The sequence below is a fragment of the Glycine soja genome, chromosome 17 (genome assembly GCF_004193775.1).
Source record: "Glycine soja cultivar W05 chromosome 17, ASM419377v2, whole genome shotgun sequence".
In the NCBI taxonomy this organism is placed as follows: Eukaryota; Viridiplantae; Streptophyta; class Magnoliopsida; order Fabales; family Fabaceae; genus Glycine; species Glycine soja.
In genome coordinates, this window is record NC_041018.1 from 4,925,585 (window position 1) to 4,953,054 (window position 27,470).

The following is a 27,470-nucleotide window of genomic DNA, read 5'->3' on the forward strand; positions in this document are numbered from 1 at the left end:
CTTTTGCACTAGACGTCTAGACAACAATTACGAATCTCATCTCAGTCACTACAATTTTAAACGGCAAGTTCAGACCAATAAAAAACACAAGTTTTCTGCTAGTGAAAACGTTACAGGTCCATTCTTTGCACTTTTGTGTATGCGTTGGTTTCTTTCTTTTTTTCCCTTTGCCGTGCGACTAGACTCTAGAGAGATATCAACTGTCTTCATAGCTTAAACTATACAGATGAATTTTCGTTGGGCATGACATTTCTTCACGTTATCTTACCTACATAGTTTCTAATTTGTGTTTGAGTGAGTATTTATAAATTTAATCTATGAAAGTAATTTTAAGTAATATTGAGTTTCAAATAAGTATTTTATATTTAAAAAATCATCTAAAAAATGATTTTCATGAATGATTCCAATATTGTAAATTGTAATACATTTGACCTCTTTTTCTCTCCTATTTCATCATATCAGGTTATCATAAAAAATACAATGCGCAATCCCAAATTTCAAAGCACATAAATGAAAAAAAAAATTGTTATTTTCAAAACAAAATTGAGCTTTCTCACTAACATCCAAACATATACTACATGCATATTTAGAAACCTGTTCGGCACCTTCCAAATTATTACAATTTACAAAAGAGTTGCTTTGAGCAAGGTATATTCAACATCCAGGAAAAGTTAACCAAACATAGCTTAAGTGGGTGTTTGTTTTAGTCCCCATTTATTTGGGGTGAAAGAGAATTGAAAAAAGAAAACAATTTACACTTTAAATTTTTTCATGTTAATTCATTTTTATTTCAGTCTATCAAGCTCTCTATTAAAGTAACTTATGGTGGATTTGCAGCACGAAGCCCAAAGTCACTTCATAATCATCGATTGCTTCCCCAATCCTAACAACCATCTAAACATGTACTTAGTTGAAGTCCTGAAGCCTATAGAAGTAACTTATGCGTTATTTTAACATGTGTAATGTCAAAATATTGATACACAGGCGTTTTAAACATTAAAGCAAACACACACCAACATTCAGTGTTCAACAAAACATTATTACTAAATTAATCCCAATTTTTCTGTCTGCAATTTGTGTCATCATCAATCTATCATAACCAATTTATATCATAAGTCATAACATTGCCATGATGATTATAACCAATTCAAAAACAAGTTTATAATTTGAATGTAAAAATAGGCATCGTCACAAATCGCTTAGAACAAGGATAATATGAAACCACAACCCGAATACTGTATGATTCAAATTGGTATTAGGTAATAGTCTTACTACCCTACTAATTACCGATATTCCCTACACGACCCATCAAGTCACCAACCTTTCCCATGCCATGTGCACCCAGGTGTTCACCAACATCTCAGCTGGCTCCCCAAGCATGTCAGGGTGTAAAGCCCTACCTAGAGTCAAAAACAAAATGTACTAAAGGGAACAAATCTTAAACTATATATATAATCACGATGCAAATAACTTTCCCTACATATCAAACAATAAAGGAGTCCATTATTCAAAACTAAAAGAGACACAAGTATGTGACATGTTTTTAAAATTAGAGGCCCCTAGCATCTTCTTCCCCTGTATCTCACAAGTCATAAAATATCCCCCCGTAAAAAAATTTGTTGATGATGATCGAGTACAACTACACTTGCATAGGATATTACACTGTATGTATTTCTCCATTCTCATTCTATTCTATTCTCCCTGTTCTTTCTTCACTGGACCGGGGAACAGAACAAACAAACATGTCTTAAACAACATTATTATCATTCGTCACTATATATTACTTGATCTTCTCTTCTTCTTCCTCCTCCTCCTTGCAATTGTCCTCAATCTCTGACTCCTGCTTAGGACTCTCACTGTCTAAAGCCCTCTTCTCTTGCTCTTCCTCCTCTTCAACCCCATTAGTCACCCTCAGAACTCCATTTTTTTCATTCATCTCCGCTCGCAGCTTCAAAGTCTCCAACAACTCCTCCACCGCCTTCTCTCTCTTGCGTCTGTTCTTGATCAAAACCTCGCTTATATCCGCCGGAGTCATCCGGGCCACGTCGACAACCTCCTCCAGCCGCTTCAAAATCGGCTCCTCAAGCTCACACTCTTCACACCCCAAGTAATTCTTCAGCAGAATCTTCAGCGCGGGGAAAGAACAGTAACTCATGAAGATATGCATATCCATTCTCCCACTCCGCAGCAGAGCAGGGTCAAGCTTCTCAATGTGGTTGGTAGTAAACACAAAAATCCTCTCACTTCCACAACAAGACCACAATCCATCAGTAAAATTCAACAACCCAGAAAGAGTAATATTGTTACCACCCTCCTCAGCACAACCACCGCCGCCACCGCGTATCTCCGAATCATAGTAACCTGTCGAAGCAGAAACGGAACTCGAGCTGTTATTGTTCTTTCTGTTGGTGAGATTGATAGAGCAGTCAATGTCTTCAATAACAATAATCGATTTGGAGCTGGTTTTCATGAGAAGCTTCCTGAGTTCAGAGTTGTTATGAACCTCAGTCAACTCCAAATCGTAAATATCATAGCCGAGAAAATTGGCCATAGCGGCAATCATGCTTGATTTACCAGTACCTGGAGGGCCATAGAGAAGGTAGCCTCTCTTCCAAGCCCTACCGGTTTTATGGTAAAAAGATTGCCCATTGGCGAAGTCCTGAAGATCCTCCATGATCTGCTTCTTCTTGTGAGGGTCCATGGCCAATGTGTCAAACGTGCTTGGGTGCTTGAAAGGCACAGATTCCCAAGGGTGGCCCCGCGAGTCCAGGGAGCCACCCCTGGAATTGGTGTAGAGGAGCCGATCCTGATTCTTCCTCCGAATGTCGCTGGCTTTCTCCATAATGTAATCCAAGTAGGAGTTTAGTATGAAGGACTTGTCCTTTTTTTTTATGCGGAGCGTGAAACCACGCTTCTCGTCGGGGAGTGGCCGCCACGAGAAGGTCTGGGCCTGCCGCTGGGTCACCACGTGCTCCCACAGCACGTTCACGCCGTTGAAGGTGTCCACGATGCTGTCATTGTTCGCGAGGCCGAAGGTGAACCCGGACGAGTTCACGGCGCGTGTGAGGCTCAGCCGGTTGCCGGTGATGGAGACGGAGGAGCTCAGGTACAGCTGGACGGCGTTGTAGAGCTCGTTGGTGTTCACACCGTCGATCTCCGTTATGTCGAAGTAGCAGTAGGTGGAGAAGCAGTGGAAGACCCGGTGGAAGAGCTTCACGGAAGCGAAGCGCAGCTCCGGTGGGAACACTGCTTGGAGGATGGTTTGGCAGAAGGCAAACACACCCAAAACTGAAGCCAACGAGGTCCAATATTCTCTCATTCTTTTGTTTTTTTTTTAAGTGGTTTTGGTTTGAGAAAGACAAGAAAAGAGAGAGAGATATGGTGCTTGGAAATGTTGTTGTAATTTAATGGGAAGGGGGTTGGCTGTATTTATAGAGAGTGAAGGGGCTTTGGAAGGGGAAGAGATTCAAGCGAGGGAAGCCGAATAAAGACTAATGGTATACAAATAATATTTCTTATTTTTTTATATTTCTCTTATCATATCATAAATACTATTAAATTTATATTTTATTTTCTCTATCTGAGGGTTAAATAATTCAATAGATGTAATCGTAACATTTTTGGGGGAATAAAGGAAGGCAAAGGTGGATTGATATGTGAATAGAGTGAGTGGGTGGGCCAAGTGGATTACAACTCAAATAAGAACACAGAGGGTGGAAGAAACAAACAAAAGGATTTGGAATTTTTGGCTTGGGAAGAAATCACAAATCAGAGATGGGGCCTAATCCATTGGGTTCGGAGCTGGACTTGAGAGCCAGCCAGTGTAGTGTGTGTGTGTGTTTACGCTACACTACACACCTTTTCAAAGGATTCTTTCTTTTTTTTTTCCTTTACACTAATGTGGAAATTTTATTTTTCAACTTTGCTGCTATTGCCACAGATGGATGGATGGATGGCTGACGATGATTCTGAAATGGTATCAGAATGCCTCGTTTCAATATCTTTGCAATTGGACAAGGAACAACTAAGTTGGAAAGGGAAGGTTTTACAGCTGTTTTGCAGGGATGTAAATAAATAAACATCACTATAAATAGTGTGGGTTAAAAAAAAATCACATAATTAGAAACCAGAAAAGAGAAGATTGTTGTTGTTGTTATTATTATTATTATTATTTCAAAACTTAAGTCTTACCTACGTACCTGATGCTGATAGGGATATGTCATATGTGCATGTGAGTTTTGCAGGAATTAATTAGTAGTAAAACCGAGAAAATAATGTACCATTGGATTCGGGGTATAATAAGTAACGTCCTTTAGCAAATTCGCGGAGGCTTGCACTTTAATTATTGTGCCTCAGTGGAAAAGGGGGTTCACATTGATGCAGCACATTGGGAGTGTGGGATTATATTTCACTTTGTTCAACCAGTTAATCCATCTATCTGTGTGAAATGTTATCATTGCCACTCTAAACAAAGGAGGAACGGAGACGCATAGGAATATAGGTGCCCCTATAAAGCCGAAGAATTGATTGAAATTTGGAAGGTAATATGACCCCACCACACTCTTGCTCACATGTAAACACAATTTTCTAATTCTACTTTTCTGAAACATTTCTTTGTATTATCTTTTCATTGAGATTTTGCTCTCACTATTACTACTACTACTACTTCAAATTATTGTGGTTGCTTGTCAGTTGAGAAAAAGATTGGGGAAGTAGTTAATTGAGGGGATCAACATGGAGGGATTCGGTGGCCAGCTCTCCTACAATCAAATACTCCGTATCAGCCTGGATTCGAGGCCATTTTGGGAGCATAAAACTGGGGTTTGTTTAATCTCATGTTATTACAAGTGTCCAATCCACAATGGGTCCAAACTGCCAACCTCATTCCTAGCATTAAAACACTTCCTTGCTTCTCTTTCTAGACCTCTTTTTTAAAAAACAAAAAACAAAAACACAAAAGTCACTAATAGTGTCGAGTTATAATTTATTGATTTTTTCATCAGATTATCATTCATAAAAAAAATGAAATTGATTTTGACTAATAATTTTCTTATATCTCAATTCCTTTAGTTAAGATAAATTTCAGGATACTTCACTTTCACATAACAATTTTATAAGAAGAAAAAAAATATTTTACTTTATAGTTTTTAATGTTTAAATCATAGAAAAACACAAAAGAAATTATGGAAGACACAATTTTATTCCTCCAATAAAAAAAATTCTACTCTTAATTTCTTAACTAGTGTCTTCAAAATACTTGTTAGTATTTGCCTACTTTGTATTATTAAATGTTACACCAAATAAATTTTCACCATCCAAGACGCATTTAAGAACCAAAAAAATGTATGTTCTAGATGGCAGTGAGTTGAGGAAAAATCAATTTTAATTTCAGAATGAATATAAAGCTACTCTTTATTGCTATGGAAAAACCACGTTTTTTTACATGATTTCTAATCACTCGCCACGATTTTGCATGTACTCAAACACACTATGAATTGGTTATGAGAAGGTCAGACCAAAGAAGAGTACAACCAAAAAGCATGGTTTTCATTTGAAACAATGCACTTTGAAGCAACAATAATGATCAAAATCCTGAATTTAGAGGTAGAGATAGCTACAATAATGATCAAAATCCTGCATTTAGAGGTAGAGATAGTGATAAATAATATGGATAAACAAGTTAAAAAGTTATGGCAGGAGCGTGGGCAAAAGGCGTGATTTGGATTGATAATATTAAGATAAAGGGTTGTGTGCGTTTGATCAATTCCATTATTTTGTACTTGGTCTCATGGGGTAGGGAGAACAATCGAGTATACTTTATTGAATCTTACAGTCCATAATCCTGTTGTACTCTAGTTTCTCACTTGGCTTATCCAAAAACGTACAAGAATTCACAATGCACTTAATTTCCATTCAAAGGATGTAGAAAGTTATACCCAATCATCCATTGGAATCTAGTTATCTGCAGGCTGTGGGGCTAGGGATTAACCAGGGAAACAATGGCTCACTGATTGTTGTTGACTTTGGCCGTAACAGCCAGCGCCGGAGAAATTAATGTTTGGTATAACTTATAAGATTATGTGATTTCAACTATAATTTTTATGAGATATATAATTATATTTATTAATTTATGTGTTAGATAGAGATAAGATTGATTAGGATGACATAATTCTGGATTATACAATATTTTTTTCTGGATAGATATGTAGAAGGAAAGGCAGAGTAAAAAATGGCCAACTTGCTAGCTGCATTAAATAGATATTATTCCTATAAATTGAATTGATCGCGTTACGTTGTCTTTCAGTATTTGGTTGCATTAAGTAGAATATCGCTCCTATAAATTGAATCAAACGAGTTATGTTGCCTTTTAACTATTTATTTATATTTTTTTTCGATACTGTCACGCCTATATTTAATCAAGTCTTTGAATACTGGGCTGGTGAAACTAAATTTTCTATTTTTATGATATATCTATTAATTTACTTTTATCATCACATCTGTAATTAATTATTATGGCATTTTAGATATGATAATATTTAGTCAAGTATTTGAATATTGAGTAGGTGAAATTAAATAATATTAACAGTAGAAATTAATATTGTCATTTTAATTATGATAAATTGATAACATAGGTATCTATTATTGGACTCTACATGTGATGATCATGATAGATTGTATTGCTCACTTAATAGTTAATGAGTGTCCGTATTCTAATCAAACTAACTATAAAACCAGTTATCTCATTAGAGAGTTTAGTTGTGAGAAAACCAAAGTCATAATTGAGAGAGCAATTTTCTCTCATTTGTTATTTTATATGGGATTTAAAATCATATTTAATTAAAAATGCGTTTAAAAACTGCATGACAATAAAATACTATTTTAAAAACTAAACACCTTGAGAAAATATACAGTAACTAGTCTTTTTCTAAAAATATAGTAATTTTTTGAGAAATGTATCATAAATCAACAGTTAACAAAACTTATCGGAAGGTACAATTAAGGATCAATAATCAGTTGTCTAATTTTATTTAGGTTTTGCAGAGAAGTGAACTGACCACTCTGAATCGCGGAGTCCCAAGCGACTAGTTAATGCTGTTAATTGTTACTACTGATAAATACTGTATCTAATACGTAAATTAGTTTAATGTTGAAGATTGTGGAGATCAGAATCATTTTTGGGGTTTGTTTATCTGATAGGCTCTGACCCATCGTTGAATGGTAAATTGGCAATTGGTACGTTACTCTACAGTCATAATAAGATGCCAAATTGACATGAACATGGATAGTTTGCAAGTACAGGTTGCAAGTAAAGTTAAAAGGTCTCCCATTACGTAAAGCAAACTCTCTCTATGTCACAGCTCTTGTTGCCGTACAAATTTCACCATCACGTAAAACCAGAAGATGGTTACAGAACAGAGACCACAGTCACGCAGTCATGAGTGCCTGCGTCTCATCAGTTCTGTCCACCGTACAATTTGTTCATTCCTATGCAAAATCAAACAGTTTTATGATTAATACCGACGATACATTGAATGGAACCTTGTTGTCCCTATTTCTCTAATAGTATATGAACATAAGTTAATAATTAATATAAGTATTAAGGATTTGTATTTTTTAATGAAATCATTTAAGTTTTAAATTTAATTGGTCTTGGATGGATATGTAATAAATATTATTGAAAAAGAATACATATTTTATGTGTTATTATATTTTTTAACGAAAATTAATCGTCATCACTAATAAAACTATTATATATCAATATGATAAAAATATATTTCTCTAATCTCTACCAAATCTGCTATCGATTTTAATAATTTCTCTTGCTGATAAATTTCATAAGTAATTGCAATAAGGGAAAAATAAAGCATAATAAATACATGATTAAGATATAACTTTAGTGACTTATTATCATCTTGTATTTTTTTAAGCAAATGAGGCACTACTTGTGATCTGTTTACTCAATTAGTAAGTTTCATTTTGCTTAATTTTTTTTTATAAGAAACAAATATTATCAATATGTTCAAACTCAGTTAATTAAATATATTTTATTCAATTCTTACGAATAAAAACGATAAAAAAAAAATATTTTAATCATGGACAACCAAGGAAGATTACATATAAAAAATATTTATTTGTATATTTTATCACCTAAGTATTATTATTTTACAAATTTTATCATCCAAACTTTTCCATTAGTTTTATCGTCTAAATTTTTAGTTTTTGTGCATTTTCCTGATGTTAACGAATCAGTAAAAAATTTAACGAAAAACAAAAAAATTATTTTATTTTATTTAAAAAATTGAAACAACATCATTTTATAACCATCATGACAGTAAAATGTCCAAAAAAATTTAAAAAACTGAAGTGAAAATTAAAAACATGTGTAGCAAAATTAAAAAAAAAAACAGGTATTAAAATTAGCAAGATGATATATAGATGGTAAAATGTGTAATAAAGTAAAAAAAATATATATATAATGAAAGGTTAGAAGGTACAACTTTACAAGTTTTGTTTGTCTGACAGAGTAACAATAAATGGTTCGATTAAATTGAGTTTAATTGGCTGAGAAAAAAAAATTGAGTTTAATTGCTATATATATTGATAGTTAATTTTTTATATTGTTAATAAATCACAATTCATTCATCTAAATTTTTTATTTTATACATTTTTATCAATGTTAACTTATTCCTAAAAAAAAATAAAAAACAAACAAATTTTTTTATTTTTTTAGTAAAAAATTAAAAGATATCGTTTCCTAACCATCATGGTAGTAAAATGTATAAAAATTAAAAAATTGAAGTGAAAATTAAAATACTTTTGTAGTAAAATTCGTAAAAAAAAAACTTAGGTGTTAAAATCCGTAAAATCATGATATTTAGATAGTAAAATGTGTAATAAAGTTTAAAAATTATAAAGAAAGGTTAGAAGGTACAACTTTACAAGATTTTTGTTTAACAAAGCGACAATAAATGATTTAATTAAATTAAGCTTAATTGCTATACATTGATAGTGTGAAGTTTTGTATATTGTTAATCAATCATAATTCATTCATAAAATGTGTGACTTTTACATATTGTTTGGTTCTACGGAAGGGATGGGATTTTTTTTTTAAAACTGATTCAAATTTTAGGAAATGATGAAAGGAAAATGGAAGGGGGCAAAATTCATCTTCATCTATCTTTGCTCTCCTCTAATATTGGAGACCTGGAGGGGAGAGGAAGAGGAATATGACTTAAAACATTTCAATTGAAATGAACAAAATATGTCTGCTTATATTTTGAAATTACAAATTATTAGGATATAAAAGTAATTTACAAAAAAAATATCTTTCCTCTCTTTGTGAGTCAAATAAAAAAAATCACTTGTCTCCCTCCATTACAATATCTTTTATTCTTCAATTAACTAAACATAATGTCCAATCAAAATAAGTATTTATTCTTTTTTTTTCACATTTAGAGATTAGAACCAGAATATTTAGTCAAAACTAGAAGCCATGTAGGAATAGGAACACAATTGAACCTATATCATGCTTGTAGGAAAAATGAACTAAACCGTGTTTGACTAAGGTTTTCGCAGCTTAATTGGTCTCTTTAAAAGTGTGTTGCCATTAGAGGCATCTCCATGACAAGAAAACTTAAATTGACAACATAAAAAGTCTTTAGTGCTTGTTGTTTTAACACACGTGAAAGGAAATATGCCTTTATCCAAAATTTCCGATTTTCCATTATTGAAAATGCAAGGAGTTGAAACCAGACAATTTACACTGCAACTCACATGACCCGATCTTATGTGTGCCAGTTTACTTCTACTTATAACTTGTTTTAATCCTCTTAAAAATATGTTTATATATTTTTTTGACTGAAAAATATGTTATATATACATACATATATATATATATATATATATATACACACACACACTTTAAAATAGACATAGCGAAATACACCTTTTTAAACCAAACTTAGAAATTTTCAGTTCCGTGTTTTTCATTGCCTTTCACTATTGACGAATAATAAGACGGGATAAGATTGTAAGAATAACTTACTTGTTTCTTCCTTTTATTTTATTTTTATTGAAGAATAGTCACCAAGAATTGTAGCCACCTTCCATTCTCTCTTACTTTAGAGATGCTTTATTTCTTTCCATTAACCGAAAATGAAAGGAATAAACTTCTGTATGAAATTTCAACTGATATATTTTTCTTCTGAATAACATACACTTCATTCCAAATTAACTTTTTTTAAAAACTTTTAACACCGAAGGAAAAGGCAATGAAAGATATACAAACTTGAATATTTGAATGTACGACTTTACGGAATGTTGCCAAAAACTTAATTCCAAACTATCATTATGCTAATTTGGTTCTTTCCTTGTACATTTTCGTAAAGATATTAAACTTTAAAAGAAAACAAGTAATCATCTAGAAGATTTGTCAATCTAGACTTTTTTATGATAAGTTCGAGGTTGGACCACCCTATCCCTTGTTACTATTCTTACTGGTTAAATAAATGAGAAATTTAGTTAGTAAGAAAAAACAGTAATAGCATGTACGTATCCTTTTGAGGTTTTTATTTTTTTCATCAAAGGAAGTTGTGGTATTTGTGCTGGAATTCACCATGACCCAATACAGATACTATAAATTGTTCACCAATAACATTCTTATATTTGAGATATGAGTCTGATCCATGCAAATTAATTTTTTTAGGCATATAGTACCCTTTTGGTAAATATACGTCTCTCTGAGCCCCTTTATGATTCAAAGTAATTAAGCTCACTAGTTTTTCTCCCTTTAATATATATCCGTTGAAATTCAGTCTTATCAAACTGCGTATAGCTACTTAGCTAGGTTAAGAAAGTGAAATGATGATACCGTAAGAAGAATCTATACAGCATGCCAACTAAATATATATTATTTGACCCTACATACGAACTTATATAGGATGGAAGGCTTATCGTAAAAATTTGGATTGATGGCGTGTTCAATTTCTATCCACGACCATGCACGTATAGATGAGACTAGAAATTGGAACATCCATCTATGTAAAAAAAATAGAGATAATTGATGGTGATGTTTTTTTAATCCATAAATATTAGTTAATTAATTTTACTAAAAATATCAGTTAAAAAATTTAAATCTATAACTTTTTTCCGACTTTTTTCTTTTTTCATATTTCTCTAACTACCGTACTAAAACAAGGATTCTATTTACTAGTGTTATTTGATTTGATCCCTCGTATTACATCCACGCGCGGTCCGTACCATCTTTTTACGTCCATTATGAACCAAAGTGTCTCAGCATTAACCCACTATCATCTCTTAAATTTATTCATAATCATATGCGACAAAGATGAAAAATTGAAAACTACTCTGAAAGGAAATTTGCTGGCTACAGCTTTACAATGATTTGTTGGCGTCCCTCTCCACTTTTTTCTAAGTTTCAATCAAAAGTGAAATGAGTAAATATTAGCAGTAACTGTTGAAAGGATAGGGCAACTAGTCCACACACTAACAACGCCGCCACCAATCTATATATAGGGAAACAATGAATGCTCTAATGTCTCAATCTTAACCTACTAAACCTAATTATTTAAGCTTTTCTGAGTTTTTTCGGTTACGAGATTCCAACATTTATATGATTATTGTCGGATTGGACGTGACTAACGAATTGCATTGCAAATGGGTTTTCATTTTAAAGAAAACACAGCTAGATCAAGAAAGAAGCAACACGAACCATGTAACAATTTGTTGGCCCAGCAACAAACCTATCATGATTGGCCTAATCAATGGACTCACCTATTTACTTTGGGAATGTGAGTTGCCAAGTCATTGTTAACAGAGTAATATTATGTACACCACTATTTTAATACACATATACTTGCTACGGTTACTTAAATAGATATATGTCCAAGTGTCTCACGTGGATTCTTTTACGTTAATCAATAATTGAAAGGCCCAGTTGTCACAAAAGAGCTGCACTCTGGAGCATTGTGGATAAGACCAATGTAGGAGGATGCCGTCATTCATTCTAGGTAAACTAACAAAAAAAGTTCTTAAAAGAACGAGTTTAAAATATTCAAGTAAAAGTGTGTTCTTACATTTAGACTAAAAATTAATAATAAATAGAACTAAAGCATCACACTTTTGATGTCATTATTTATTATTTAATTTATTAAAATAAATCCTATAAAAAAGTAATTATCATTTTTTTCCTCTTTTTCTTATCAATGGAGAGAGGTTGAAGAGAATACTATCACATGCTAAACTCTTAGTATTGTGAAGGGCTAAAAAGAGACAAAGAACATCAAATGGGAATTAAAAAAAAAATCTCGTAATTCGTATGAAATAACATCATTGAAATTTTGGTTTTTTAACCGAATATGATGTGATTCATGCAAATAACCTTACCCAGTGAAATAAAACTACTGATGTTGCCATCCCATCAATGATTCCATTAGTTTTATGAGGTAAAAAATGAATTATTTATAAAGTCACACGTAAAAATTTGTTCACCCTTAATTTTCACGTTTTGGTCTACTCAGACTCTGCCTAAATCCCCTTCTCTCCTTCAGGCTTCAGCAGAACACAGTACGGAGCAGGATTGACACAGGTAGAGCACTTATGGTGTATTTGATATGAAGGGAATTTTTTTTTTAAAAAAAAAGATGGAAAAGGATAGAGAAGAAAATAAATAAATGAATAGAATAGAAATAACGTGAAAATGCGCGTTTAATTTTAGAGAAATAAGAAAGAAATATCAAAGAGAGAAATAAGAAAAAAAAATTGTCTGACAATCAATTATCATACTCAAAAGTACATTGTTTTTCTATATTAAAAAAACCCACTGTTTTTGCTGTATTAATTAATCAATTTTACTATGAAAACCAATTGTTTGCGGTTTGTTTACAACCACCACAAAATTAAAGTTTTTAATGCTTAAAAAACGCCACAAAATATCACTCACTTTGCCGATCATTGTTCATTACCAGTGTTTGCAGAGAAACAAAAAAAATGCAAAAAGCCACAGTTATTTGTTTATTTTTCTCCTTTTTTTTCTGACTACTAAACACTTTTCCTTTTCTCACCTATTTTCTCTCTTTATTTCTGCGACACCAACAGAAGTGTTACTCAATCATCAGTGTAGTCTCACATTTTTGGGACCAAAAGTAAAAACTAAGAAAGAAAACCCTAAACAACCAATTTCATAAATAATTCATCAACAAAAAATTTCATAAATTTATAAATTCAATCATAAAAAAAATAATACACAAAATTCTAATATATTAAAAAGTTAATCAAAATGAAGTTAATAATTTTTTTTTAGATTTTTTAAAAGTTATGGGATCCCTCAAAATGGAAATCCTAAACGGCTGATCATCTTGTGTGTGTGTCCGAGATGACACTGAATCATATTCCACAGAGTGATCAAAACAATTCTGTTGACTATAGCGAGATGAATTCGGTTGCTGATTATCTTGCAAATGAAGCCCATAATTATGAGGTAGGTATTCATATTGTTGATCACCCTCCGGCCGAGTGTAGGCTACTGCTAGCTGAAGATGTTGGAGGGATATCTTTGCCCCTTTCTGTTGGTGTGTAATTGGGGTGTTTTACCCCTCCTCAAAAGAAAGAAAAAATAAAAATTGAATTTAATATGCACTTAACTCCAGCACAGAGTTTGGTCACTAGTCAAGTTTGGAAACGTTATTAAGAGAATTAGCAGTCAGACATCCGTGCAGTCCATGCAACAGAAATATTAAATTGTAAACCCACGGAAGTAAACAGTATCCGAAAAGTTCAAAAATCCTTCATACGCATCATTAATGCCTTACAACTCACGTGTCTTTTTAGGTGGCAGAGTCAAAGAACAAGTGTAGAAAACAAATGAAGCCAAATATAATAAAATGAAACCTATTAAAACGTGAGGTGATATGTTTTATAGGAGTATTGACATATTTTGCAAAGTTATCAGCATGACGCTAAAAATAAAAATAAAAATAAAAGCGCATATTACACTCATCCCTAGGTTTAATAAAATTCAACTCAATATCCCTCCCTTTTTTTTTCCTGCACAAACCTCCCTTAATTTATACTACAACACAACACCATATATATTTTCCGTTAACAGAAACCTCTCTTGTGTTCCTTTTTTTACTAGGCGACCTCTCTTGTGTTCTTATGTGGTTATATAAATCAAGGGAGATCAAAGTAATATTAAAAAAAAAAAAAAAGGAGATATGTCAAGTGTACGCTCATTAGACCTAACATAAGGGGTATCAGTGTAATTTTTTCCCCAAAATAAAATAATCCATTTGTTCAATTTCTTTCTTTCTTTGGATCCTTCAATCCTATCAGTATTCCCATTCACACATTAAATAATACATAATAGAAAGAGAAACAATACTTATGTAGCAAGTTTGATCCCACCATATACTTTCCACGTAATATTATACAACTGTTTGTCTTCAAATATATCTAACCAAATTTTAAACAGAAAAAAGGAGGGGCAGAAAAGAATTAAAAAAAAATGGTTGATCATCAAACAAAAATTCCTATTTAGAAGCAGATTCCAGGTGGTTATCGTAATAAAGAAATCAGAAGCATTGATGCATTTAGTCAATGGCAATGATGAGAAAACCAACAGATACATACATGAGAAAAACTGGGTAGAGTGCAAGAGCTTTTCTCCTGGGGTTGACTGCAGAACTCATGAAAGGATATGCAGCCCAAGAGCTCCAAGCCAATGTCACACACACAACAACCACTTTCACTATGACATTGTCCTTCAACATACAAATTAATGCACCGACGTCCAGAGGGAACAAGCAATAACCCAACAGACTCAGACTCTGAAAGAAAATAATGTGTCCACCCTGAAATTTTGAAGAGATGAAGACAGTCAAATATTTGCCCTCATTCATCAAAGTATACTGTTGAGAATGGTTAGGTACACCACCCTTCAGCATCACACAAACAGTTTGACGCTCAAAATATGACTAGATGAAGAGAGAGAAAGAGGCTATTACCAGAAGAAGTACGTTCAATGTCAAAATTACAGCGCCAGCAGCAAGTAAAGCAAATGCAACAGCAAAAACCTCAGACTGAGACACAATCAGATAGAAAGATGTTAGAAAAAAATATGGCATTCACCAAATCACTTAGTTATACAACACATGCAAACTACAAAATCCAGTGCACAAGGTTCCCACCTAATGAGGTTTGGGGAAGGTAGATGTACACAACCTTATTTCCGAGTCTATTTCTAGGGGATCCAAACCCATAATAACCTATCTAGGTCACAAGGCAGCAACCTTACCATTGCGCCAAGACTCACTCTCATCATGCAAACTACAACGCAGGCAAAAAGAAAAGTATAGACTAGAGAGCCACCAAAGTGAGTAGAACATAGTACAAAGGACCAAGTAGTGGACTAAGAAATTTGAACCCCTGATAATATTTAGTTTACACACACAATAACCATCAATCTAGGAGCAATAATAATATAGTAATGAAGCCAAAAAAAAAAAAAGATGATGGTGAAATTAATAGAAAAAGAACATAATAAATTAGATAATAAAAAAAAATAGTAGAATGTGAAGTCTAAAGGAAGAAGAAAGAATGCAACACAGGATAAAAAATAGTCCAATAATGTGTGAAGGAATAGAGATCAAAACAGAAGTTTTTGAGAAATAATTTACCCAAAAAAGCCCAAACAATGATTTTCCAGGGTAAATATCGGTTTTTGAAGCCTATATCATGGTAGTGGCATTATAGCACACAAAAAGGCACTATTTTGGCCACTAATGAAAACCGCTCAGCTATTAATTCCATAGTGGCACAAGGATGCTCTGCTATCCTGCTGTAGCACCCTATTGATTACTATGACATGCAGAAGAGAGATAGATTCTGTTGAAAGATGCAATTAGGAGTAGAACATAGTACAAAAAAGGACCAAGGGAGTGGACTAAAACATTTGAACCCCTGATACAAAGTTAACTGCTAGCTTCCATGCCATTTGCTCCCTGGCAAGCTCAGTAACCCAAAGCTATGAGTACCTCAGCTCTTCAGGGAATTTCAAATGAAAACTCTCACTCAGAGTACTTGCAGTTGATTGTTTATGAAAAAATAGTAAAAGAAATGGCATCCACTTAGATAACTTGTATCTTTGCAAAAGATTGAAAAATGCAAAGTTCAAATAAGTTTGCAAACTTGAAGGAATTTAAAGTAAGACAAAGTTTTATAAAAGATAAGAAAAACAAATCTTCTAGAAATCTAAACTAAAATTAATACATAAGCAGATGATAAAAAAGAAGACAAGGCTTTAACTTCTCTATTTTAAAAATCAATATGTTCCAATATTCCAATCCCTATGGTATAAACACACATGGATAAATAATCAATATATATTAAGGGCTGACAATATATGAAGAACTAAATGCCAAAACACAAATTTAAGACCAATCCCAGCAAGAAATTCAATTCTATATGTGATGAGATGAAACTGAGGATAACTAACAACATGGTTATCAGTATCGTATGATTCGCAATACAATACGTTATGATTCTTCAGCTTGGCAATACGAATTGTAGATTGAATCGATTTTGTGCTTGAATCGCACATGAATTGCACGAATCACAATGAATCATGTTAATCGCATGTTGCACACAAATCTTGCGATTCTTCTGCAGCAGGTTGCAGAACCTTGCCATCCAATGGCCGTCACATCACACCTGGCCGTCGTGGTTGGAGTGGTGCTTTTTGTGGCCAAAAATCACAGGAAATGCGGCCAGAGAAGGCAAAGCACGTCACACTGCAGTTCTACACCTTCTGTTCCACTCATGGCTGCACTTGCTGTTAGTGGATCAGAGAAGAGATGACGGAATTCATAACCCTAACCCTAAACAACAGAGTACTCTTTTTTTCACTTTAGCAACTTAGACAAAGACCATCTCACCATCAGTTATTGGATCATTTTATTCATACGTGACTCTAATCTCTTAATCAATGTATAGAAAAAAATAATAGTCAAATCCATTTTTATTATAATCAAGTTTTATTTTCTAATCAAATTTAGCTAAAGATATTTTCTAATCAAAATATTTTGGAAATAAAATAAAACTATTTTGAAGCTTATATATGTATAGATTTTTCATATTTTTCTTTATGTTAAAATGTTCCTAGAGTTATGTTTCTTAATTATAGATCATGAATCTGATGATTCACTATACAATTCAATTTGCGATTCAGAAAATAGGCCTACAGATTCATGATTAGAATCCCAAATCTACAACCATGATTAACAATATATAATTTGGAAACTTGAAGCAGAACGATTTAGGAAAACACTTTCTAGAAATGGTGCTCCAGACAACATAAGTTGTACATGTGCAGCAAACCAACGGACACAAACTCTGGTTAGAAAAATGTCAAACCAATGGCACCATGAATCCTAGCAGGCAGAATCAGAACCATCAACTTAATTTTGAAAGGATAAACCACCATCGAATTCTGTAATGTAATGCAGAAATAATGTAACAAAAAGAAACAAGCAAAGTACAGCGAAGAAACCAGCCAGGACAGATCAGAAACAGCATTTAGGCATTGTACATATATACATTCACTCACTAATTTCATTTTATGTTTCTACCATACATATGCAATCACGGACCGCAGAAAGGAAAGACCAAGCGATCGTTGCACACATTCACAATAAGTAACGATAAAGAGCAAGCACACTGTCAAACCCCTAAGTGAATTTGAAGTTCCTAACCTAGGATTTTTGACAGACAGAGAAATTTGAGCTGAAGTAGCCACTAACAAGGTCAATACCTAACAGTAGATCAGCTGAGAGACGCAGATCAGCAAATCGTAACAGATCAGGAAAGTAAGGTTTTCGATCTGAATAGAAAAACCTAATAATGAATTAGGAAATACCTTTTTGACAGAGGCAGACCAAGAGAGGGTGAGGCCGAGGAAGACAATGAAGAAGAAAGGGCCCCACAGATCCCAATCCCTGAGGGCCTTACCGGGGTCCTCGCGGAAAGGGTTGGGGAACACAACGAGCTTCAGATTGCTCACGATTCTCGAGAGATCGCGCTTCACGGTGTCCCAGACGGGCTCAGTGAGCGTGTTGGGGGCGGAGCCGAACCCGGAGGAGGAGATGTCGGCGCGCGGCGGGGGAGGGGGCGGAGGGACGGCGGAGACGGAGGATTTAGGGAGGGGTGGCGGTGGAGGGAGGTTGGAGGAGATGAAGGGGGAAGGGGCGGCGGAGACGGAGACGGGGATGGAGGCGCGTGGGGGACTGGGAGGTCTCGCCGAAGGGACTGATTGGTGAACGCTGGCATTGATGAGGTTCTCGATCTCGTCAATGTCGGATTGGGAAGATGGGTGAAGGGGTATGGTATCGCTGTGCGACATTTTTCACACCCAACCAGGATCACTCCACTACTTCTTCTTCTTCCTTTGGTCTCCTTAACTTACCTTGCGTGTTCATATAAACTATTCTTATGTTATGTTATTATTCATATAAAATTGAAAGCAAACTAACTTCAAGGAACGCAATCATGCATTTAACGCGTATTTAGATCTAATGGTAAAAGATTTTATTCTAATACTACAAACTCAGAAAATAATAAATTTTTGTAAGTTTGTCATTAAGATTAATTTTAGAGTTTATTGTTACTAAAAACTTGTGAATTATATTGCATTATATTAATGAGTTATTATATTTTTAATGTATATTGAATCACTAAAAGATTATTGTATTTTTTAATGTATGAACTATATTTACAAACATCCTTTTTTTTTACTGAACAAACATTCTTTTGTAAACACGCAATTTATTACTTTTGTTCGTTCTAGTTGGATCGGGATCTGTAGCGAAAAATATCATTTTCTTTTTCATTTCTTTTATTCCAAGTTAAGTTCTCATGGTATAAAAAATCAATTAAACTCCTCATTGATATAGTATTATAATATTATTTATAAACTTCCAATATATACTTTTTTTTTAGTTATTACTTTGATATTTCACATATTGATTCTATTTGCCAATATAAAAAAATAATAATTAATATTTAGAAAATTTAAAGTTAAACATCTTATGGAACCATTTTTTTTAAAAAAAAAGGCAGAAAGAAATAATATAAGCAAGTCTTGTGTCTACTTTAAAATTAAATAATATTAATATTTTAAGTATGTTGGCCCCGTGTCATTTTCTCATTTGATTTCCTTACATGTTGAACATCAGATCCATTTTCTCCATATTGTGGTTTTCTACTGGCAAGGTTAAAAACACAAATGTAAGTACAGAATAAATAAACAGGTAACATTTTATTTAACCCCTCAAAAAAATATCACTTACTCTTGCTCAATTCAAACCAGGTGCCGAAATATAAAACATATAATCTAATTTGCAATTATTCAACTGCTCAGGATAATCATAGGAAAGTTCTCCGAACACTGTCATGGTGTATTATTCCCCAGTGGAGACGAGGGAGCTGGAGAAATAGAACGATAAAATTGGAGCCATATGAGAAGATATTAGGGAGAAAATAAATATGAAATGAGACATCAGGCATCGACAAATCCACCTGATCATGAGTCACTGTATCAAATAATAAAATTTGGCCCAAAATCATATGCTAGATCCTGGATGGTATAATAAACCAGCTACAAAACCCTCTAGCCATTATGCAAGTATTTCAAAACTGGGTCCTCCTTCCCGGTGCCGCTTTAGAAGATTTCACAAATATTACTAGTTTCTTTGGTTTACCTTATGATATGATAGGGCTTAACACAACCCACCATGGGCTTTGGAAACAATGTAAAATGATATGATGGTAAAAGTTGAAGTCGCCAAATAAGATTTAATAGGCAGGCCAAGTTAAGGCTTGAGAGCTAGAGCAAGACCGAACTTGGTGGATGAACCAAAGATCTTCGTGGAGTCATATTCAGCAGACAGGGTTATAAGTGAATTTGGCCTCCATGCTCGTTGGCATTGGAAGGCAGCTTTGCCATCGTCACTGAACCGAGTCTTTAAAACTGTCTTTGGATCTATTGACTGCGAGCTCCCAATAGTAAATCTGTTCTCTAAGGAAGAAAACCTGTGGGAGATTTCAGCAGCAACCGTAAATCCATCAGGGCGATCAACATAATGAATGTAAGATGCCTTCAGGGTCTGTCCTTTATCAGCCCTGCATAGTGAGTCAATGGCACTATGTAAAATATATACCCAATCAAAGCAGATAAACACAGCAACTTTTGTAGACAAAGACAAATCTTCACAAACTCTTAAGCAAAAGAGCCTGAAAAGAAATACCCCCCTCTCCTACATTAATTTCATTAACATATATACCTTCTATAGTATCCTATCAGGAGTTTCCAAAAAAGACTCAATTAAATTTGTTACTAATAAAAGAATTTTATATACTGTGTAGTGTGTACAGTCTAATGTTTATAATAAAATATCATGTAGTTTGGAGAGATAACTTTAATTCTCAACTCATGCTTTTAAAAAAAGAAATGTTCACTGTACAATGAATTTTACAATGACTACACAGCAATGAGAAAGAGAGAAGCATGAGATGTAATGGGTCATTATGAGTGATGTGATAGTGATCGTGATAGACAGAAAAGTGTTATGTATAAATTTTTATTTATTTTTGGTCAGCAAAGTGTTATGTATAAATTGATGTATAAGTTGATCGTAATAGACATAACTTCTTTTAAAAAACAGTGACACCACCTCAATTTTCAAAGTATTAGCTGGTAGAGTATCCTCTCCCCATAAATCATAGACCTCCCAGAAACCCATTGAAAACATATCTCAAGGATCATAGAAAATTTCGAGTACACCGTACTACAATTGTCCACCTTAACATAGAATTGCTTATCTACGAAACTTGGGAGGCAGAAGATAAATTTGAGTTTAAATACACATAATTTGCAAGAGTTTATTTATTTTTTCAATCAACTAAAAATAAATTAAAAAAATATAGAAATAGAACTACTGTATATCATTGGATAGTCCACCACGTTTATTTCAGTCCATATCTATACGCAGAGCTTTAGTTTTTAGGCTTCAGAATTCGGTGATAACTTACTTTTTCTTTTCTTCAAAAATAAATAACAAACATGCTTACAAGATTCAAATTTTTTTCTAGCCTTTCTGACAGGTCTTCTAAGATACTAATTGAAAACATAAAAAAGAAACAAATAAGGTAACTGAAACATAAATAAGAAGACAGTAGGACATGGAACTGAACACAGAAAATATGGTACCAACATCACTTACAGCATAAGTGCCACAGAGAAATCTGGTTTATTGAAGGCAACTCCAGCATTATATTTTGTGAACGAAGCAGAAGTTGTATTAAATCCAACTTCAGCACCCAGACAAAGATCTTTGCTGCCAATTGCAGCTGAAAGCTCCAATAGAGGGGATGGATTCAAACCAATACTAGAATCAACAGCTGCATGAGGATGAAGGTACTGCACATCCAGCTGAGGTAATATTGCATAGTCAGATACATTGTAAGAATGCCAAAGTAAATTCATTGCTTACATATTGCTAAGCATAAAAAAAAAGGATGGCCCAGTGCAGGAGCCAGGAGGCTCGCATCATTGCAGGGTTTGGAATGGTCAAACGGTCAAACATAAGCAGCCACAGCCCCATGATCACGACTGAAAAGAGGCTGTTTCCAGGTTTTACTAAGCTACTGCCCAAACAACATCAGTTTATCCTTGATAGTTGTTACTACTCTTATTACCATTCCAAACCCTCTACCACACAGAGAAAACAGAATGCATTCTTCCTTAAAACTAGATGATTTGGTGCACTAGTTTATCAACTCATGATTTCTGATTGCAACCAATCTCGATCAAGTGAATCAACTATCATCAGCAATATTCCAATTGCCAACCAAATTATTTTTTTCAGCATAACTTGAGGCAAACTTTTATCATCAATACCTTTTCTTGTATTAGCTAGGCTCCAACAGAGTCATTATATTAATGAAATTCTCATAGATATGGAATCAAAGGTAACATTTAAAGAATTAAAGTACTTTCAGGAGCAAATGAAAGCAATGCTTTACTTAATTCAGTCTTATAGGTTATAATCATGCATTAACATTGTCTCACACTGGGAAAGCTAGATTTTCCCACCTTTCCTGACTTGTGATCAGGTATGTTGAAGCTCAAAGCAGCTTTTGTACCATGCAAGATATCATTCACAGTCACCTTTGTATATATCTGAAGAGGTAAATCAGAGAAAACATCATCATACATAAAAGATGGTAAAAATTTCAAGGGAGCATCATACTTGTTAGAAAATATGAAAATATTCCATCCTATCTTTGAATATCTTTATCCTTTAGGATTAGTTTCTCTATTTCATAATTACCTCTCAAGATTGATTACCAAATTCATGATTTGTTTCCTATTTAGTTAGGATTATAACCAGTATAAAGACAGTAATTCATTGCAGTAGCCAATAGAATATTATTCAAAGTCTATATTCTCTTTTATTTCTCTACCTACCACTATACCTAAAACCCCATAATTTCAAGAATACTAACCACTGCTTTCACTGACGTAGATAACTAAAGCAATTTTGGAAAGCTTGAACTTTTGCTACAATCAGTCATTTAGCAACACTGTCTATATATCACAGGAAGCATATTTGAGTAAAAGTAGACTTCTATTTCTTACATTAGAGTATGTATCAACTTTCACATCCACTGTAGTATTTCCACTCTTGTAGAGTGTACTTATGTCACCAACAAAAAGTTTATCCTTCTTCAATCCTGTTGCTATAAGCCCCTGCCAAATGGAAATTAGAATTTGAAATCAGGCACAATGGACAGAAGGACAGACTAAAGGTTGCAATCATTTTAGACTATTTGATAAAACACAGAAATTAATGCAAGTTTCCAATTGTCATGAGTATTCATCCTCTTTAGCGGTCATAGGAATGTGTAAACAACCCATGAATTGAACGATATGTGTGTTGCCAACTTTATAAGCCCAACTTGCTCAAGAAAGGAGCATGCAATATTCATCCAATCCAACAGCACTGTATTTGGCAGTACAATTCCACATGGGGGAGGGGGAAAGTTAATATGACGCAAATGATTTGTAAGTACACATAATTAGTTATTTCGAGATTTTGATGATGTCTTCCAGAGTTTAGTATATATGTTAATTACCTTAAATAGATAAAACACAATTCCTTATGAAAAATAATATTTCTAGAGGAGTCCAGCAGTTAAATTTTTCTCACAACCCATGATATTTGACTACAACAATAAAAAATTAAAAATAACTAGATTCAAATATTAATAATTTAAGGAATGCAATTTTATTTACTTAATGACATCAATAAATTAATTACTATATTAATTCTATTCATTCTTTCGCTCTGCCTTTTTAACTTAATAGTTGAATAACAAAGAATGATGAAAAATGGATGTGATGAACATGTATCCTCGTATAATAGGCAATAATCAGATGCAATGCCCTTATCCTCGGATTTTCTAAAGAATCATGTTACTGTTTCATGGCTGGTCAAAAAATCAATCATCACTATCTTCGTACCTTTTAAATTATATGACGTTAAGTATGTGTGTGCGACTGCATGTGTGATTAAGATCATGGCATATTCAAGCAAAAGGATTTTATATCTATTAGGCATCAACTGCAATGAGAAACTGAACAGTGAACTAATATGAATAATTAAAAATAAAAAAAAAGATAATAGCAGATAGTGGGTTATGCATTACCAATCCAGTGGAGTTTGGAATTGAGAGGCTAAACTTGTGATCGAAGTTGTAATCCTTGTATAAAAGGTCTGCATAGGAACAAGATTATTCACAACTTAATGCCTCGGGTATATTTTACAAAATTTAGATGTGACTTGATATGAAATATAGAGAAGCCAACAATCTAGATTTTCAGCCATAGAGGCCATGTAACGATCAGAAAGGGTTTCGAAAGAAGGAAAATTTAAAAGATAAATTGTTAGCTAACATAATCTTCATACAAGTATACAACAGATCATGCTTTCAGAGGCTTGGTGTACAATGCTGGTGATGCATTGAGAAAGTCAATGATCTTGTAAAATGAGAATCTATATTGAACTTCTCATGATATTTGGATTAGGTTAGAAGTATCAACGGATAAGTAAATCAAAAGTGGACAGTGATAACAAAATTAGTTGTGCAACAGAACATAGAGATCTGAAAAATCAAATTATTGAAGAAGAATGCTAGGCATGAAGGCCATTACAGTTGTGGATGTTTACCATATCATGTCCTACATATCTGATGTATACACAAGTGAGGGGTGAACAAGTAATCAATTGTGATACACAAATCAACATGTTATTTGTCATTTCTATGCTATAAGAGAACCTATTACCCAGAAACCAGCAACAGGATGTTGTTCATGTGTCTATAACAGTTGATAACCATTGATGTGTTCAAGTACATATGAAAAGCATCTTGGAGCAATGACATAATATATTATGATTCCAAATGCAAATTTACCTTTTGCCCTTTTCCCAATCTCAGAAAACGGTGCTGGACCATTGGCCATAGTGAATCAGAATGAAATGCCCCGAACCCTGCGAAACACAATTATTGTTTTATACTTTAATTGTCAATTTCACTATTTCAGGAAATAATACCGATAAATAAAAAAACAGGACAAAAACCAGGTACAATACCAAACATAACAGTACCATGCGCTTGTGTGCATATGTGCAAATGCAATATTTCCTATGTAGCAAATGATTAGTAACCAGAACGTCACAGGATGAAGAGAGGTAGGACAATGAGTTTTTACACAAATACTGCACTACTGTATGCATGTAATGATGTCAATACATGTGTAACACATAAATATAAATGGTAAATTGATACGCGAAAAGATAATGTTCAGACTCTTCTGAGCAACACCCAGTGACTCAATAGGACAATAAAGTTAAAGCCTCTGGAATTTATTAGTGACGTTAATGCATAGGAATTTTACTTTGTACTCTACCCAACAGGAAAAGCATTTATGTTCCTTCAAGCTACCCCAACCCTGACCATTACTATTTTCAAAACAAGACACCACAATCCTTCAGTGCAACCAAGGGGTATTTTTTTCAATATGATGATTTCAAGCTGACTAAGTTAATTTGCAAAAATTGTGGCCAATTAATGTAATCAATTTGAAAAAGCAATCTTTGATGTTCACATTAGCAAACACGATTAGTATAGGTTCAGAGGAACTTGAGATAGAAAACTGGGGAGTTGTGAATTTGAGCTGAAAAGATGCGTTATTTTCACGCGCAAGTCAAACTAGAGAAGAAAAAGAAGATTAACCAGCTTCTCAATACACTCCAGTAGTTCTCTAAGAGACACTACATTATTAAACTACTACTGTGCATCGCATCGCATCGCACCTTTTGATTTTACATGCACCAGGTGCTCGACAAAATATCCAAATGAGAAAGAAAAAAAAACTCTCACGGGCACAAACGATCGCAATCAAAAGCAAAGGGGACTTACCAATGATGATAGAAGGAGTAAAGGGGACTTACTGAGAATGAATGAATGAATGGGTAAAGCGTAGAGAAAACGACGCCGCCGCCAAAGAAAGAGTGGAAGCGTCTGGGGTCGTTGTCTCTCTCTCTCGCACACACACACACGCAGCACAGGGCGCAGAGTCTGTATGGGCTGCGCAAGAAAATGCAAAGGCCCGGTCTCAACTCGCAACTGACTCACAACCGGACTCAAAACGGTGACGTGGCCTATTCACACCTAGACCTACACATGAATGACCTGTTCTCATTAAAAATAAAAAATATCCCATTGGTTGGTGGGGGCAGAGTTAGCTCAGACAGACTCTAGACTCGGTTTACTTTAAGTAAATAATCAACTTCCTTCACAAATGTGATAAATTAATTCTTTGAATGTGTAGTAAGCTCATATTATTAAATTTATAAAATTAATTTGTTATTAAATTATTTACATCATTAATATATCCAACTATTGATTCATTCAATGTCATTTCTGAAAGATGACCGTGACTTCCCTTCATATTAGTTGTCGCAGCATCCACGAATTTGAAGCTTGGTAATGATCGGTTGTCAATCATTATGGACTCTTAACTCTTTTACAACATTCCCATAACCCACTCTCGTTTTTAATGAATGATAATGGATTAATTAGCAATAAAGAGGAGAGGTGACCGTTAAAGTAGTGGAGAGAAGTTGTTTCAACAAGAATCCTCACGATAGAGTTAAGAAGATAAATTACACTTTGATCTCATTTGAATACTCTTAGGTTAAGCTTCATAAATCCTGACTTGGTTACAAGAAAAAGAAAAGCTTGTCACGCCGGTCTTTACTAATGCCCGAATCTCAATTTGTTCCATTTTGGTTGGCTCTAATATGTTGCCGTCTGCTCACACATTCTTGTCCAGCTTGTCATCCATGAGAGTAATGTTCTGTATGGCAAATTATCTGTATATTCATAAATATGTTTAAAAAAAAGTAATTGCATTCTATCATTAATTTCTTTCTCAATCAATTATTTTACATCATAATATTAATAAGTTTAAATTTTGAGAATCATGATTCTGAAAAATAAAAACGACAAAAATCTGATTGATCATAACAAATCTTAAAAATATTTATATAAATTTATTAAAAATATTTAAAATAAAAAGAGTTACATGATATTTTTAACTAATATTTTAATTGTTTGTCATATTAAATAATCTAATAAAAGTTATGTGATATTTTTATCACAATAAATCTTTCTTTAACTTGAAAAGGATAGATTTTCACCCCTCACAAATGTTTTTGTGAAAAATCTAACTAAAAAAGTTTTTAAAAAACATTATTGTCTTGTAATGTTGTTTTTAAAATAGATATCAAACTCGAGAATGATATTTTTTGTATGCTTTAAAAGTACTAAAGGTAGAATCTTTATGTTTTTATTAAATTTCAATGAGGTCCGATGGAGTTGTTTGATCCTCTCATTCTAAGTAGAATATTCGATGTCCAATGTTAAAGGGGAGGCTACGTGCAAAAAGGATTCCAACAAATAAATCAATAATGCTCTAAGATGTTTATGTGTTTATAATTAGGATGAGTAAAATGTACTTGACAGTATCTTCTATGGGTCTATATATACACATTCAATGTTGAGGAAGTTGCACCATCCTTGAAGTCACGTTGGCCAATCACCCCTTTATGTGTCGTGCCGAGTTTATAGGAGGTCGTTGGGATCCATCATGTGTCGGCTTCATGGGCCGCACGATACATTGAGTTACTGGAACCATTATGTGTCGAGTTTATGGGTCATATGGTACATAAGCTAGCCAAGCTTTGAATTCATGATGACTAATAGAATTTCGTATGGTCCTCGACTACCTGTGTTTTATGAGTTCATGCCAAGTTTATGGGTTATACAATACT

At 33.7% G+C, this 27,470-nt stretch overlaps 3 protein-coding genes across 6 annotated transcripts; all 3 read right to left on the bottom strand.

The window, feature by feature from the left end:
- Window positions 1–1,420: 1,420 nt before the first annotated feature.
- LOC114394006 (AAA-ATPase At5g57480-like) lies at window positions 1,421–3,449 on the bottom strand. The gene has a single exon (XM_028355544.1). The coding sequence runs from the start codon at window positions 3,317–3,319 to the stop codon at window positions 1,781–1,783; it is 1,539 nt and encodes a 512-aa protein (XP_028211345.1). The 5' UTR covers window positions 3,320–3,449; the 3' UTR covers window positions 1,421–1,780.
- Window positions 3,450–14,376: 10,927 nt separating this feature from the next.
- On the bottom strand, window positions 14,377–18,518 carry LOC114394059 (protein YIPF6 homolog). Its single transcript, XM_028355610.1, has 3 exons — window positions 17,933–18,518; window positions 15,024–15,098; window positions 14,377–14,870 (listed from the first exon to the last, which is right to left on the bottom strand). Exons 1-3 carry the CDS (start codon window positions 18,413–18,415, stop codon window positions 14,610–14,612), a joined length of 819 nt encoding a protein of 272 aa, XP_028211411.1. The 5' UTR covers window positions 18,416–18,518; the 3' UTR covers window positions 14,377–14,609.
- Window positions 18,519–19,382: 864 nt separating this feature from the next.
- LOC114394086 (mitochondrial outer membrane protein porin 6-like) lies at window positions 19,383–25,804 on the bottom strand. Of its 4 annotated transcripts, none has more exons than XM_028355654.1 (7): window positions 25,555–25,804; window positions 24,547–24,623; window positions 23,782–23,849; window positions 22,712–22,822; window positions 22,166–22,252; window positions 21,294–21,502; window positions 19,383–20,193 (listed from the first exon to the last, which is right to left on the bottom strand). In XM_028355654.1, the coding sequence occupies exons 2-7, from the start codon at window positions 24,593–24,595 to the stop codon at window positions 19,884–19,886; spliced, it is 834 nt and encodes a 277-aa protein (XP_028211455.1). In that variant the 5' UTR covers window positions 24,596–24,623; window positions 25,555–25,804; the 3' UTR covers window positions 19,383–19,883. The 4 variants fall into 4 exon arrangements, with proteins under 4 accessions (XP_028211455.1, XP_028211454.1, XP_028211457.1 ...); XM_028355653.1 differs by having other exon boundaries at window positions 25,587–25,803; XM_028355656.1 differs by lacking the exon at window positions 25,555–25,804 and adding an exon at window positions 24,741–24,981.
- Window positions 25,805–27,470: the final 1,666 nt, after the last annotated feature.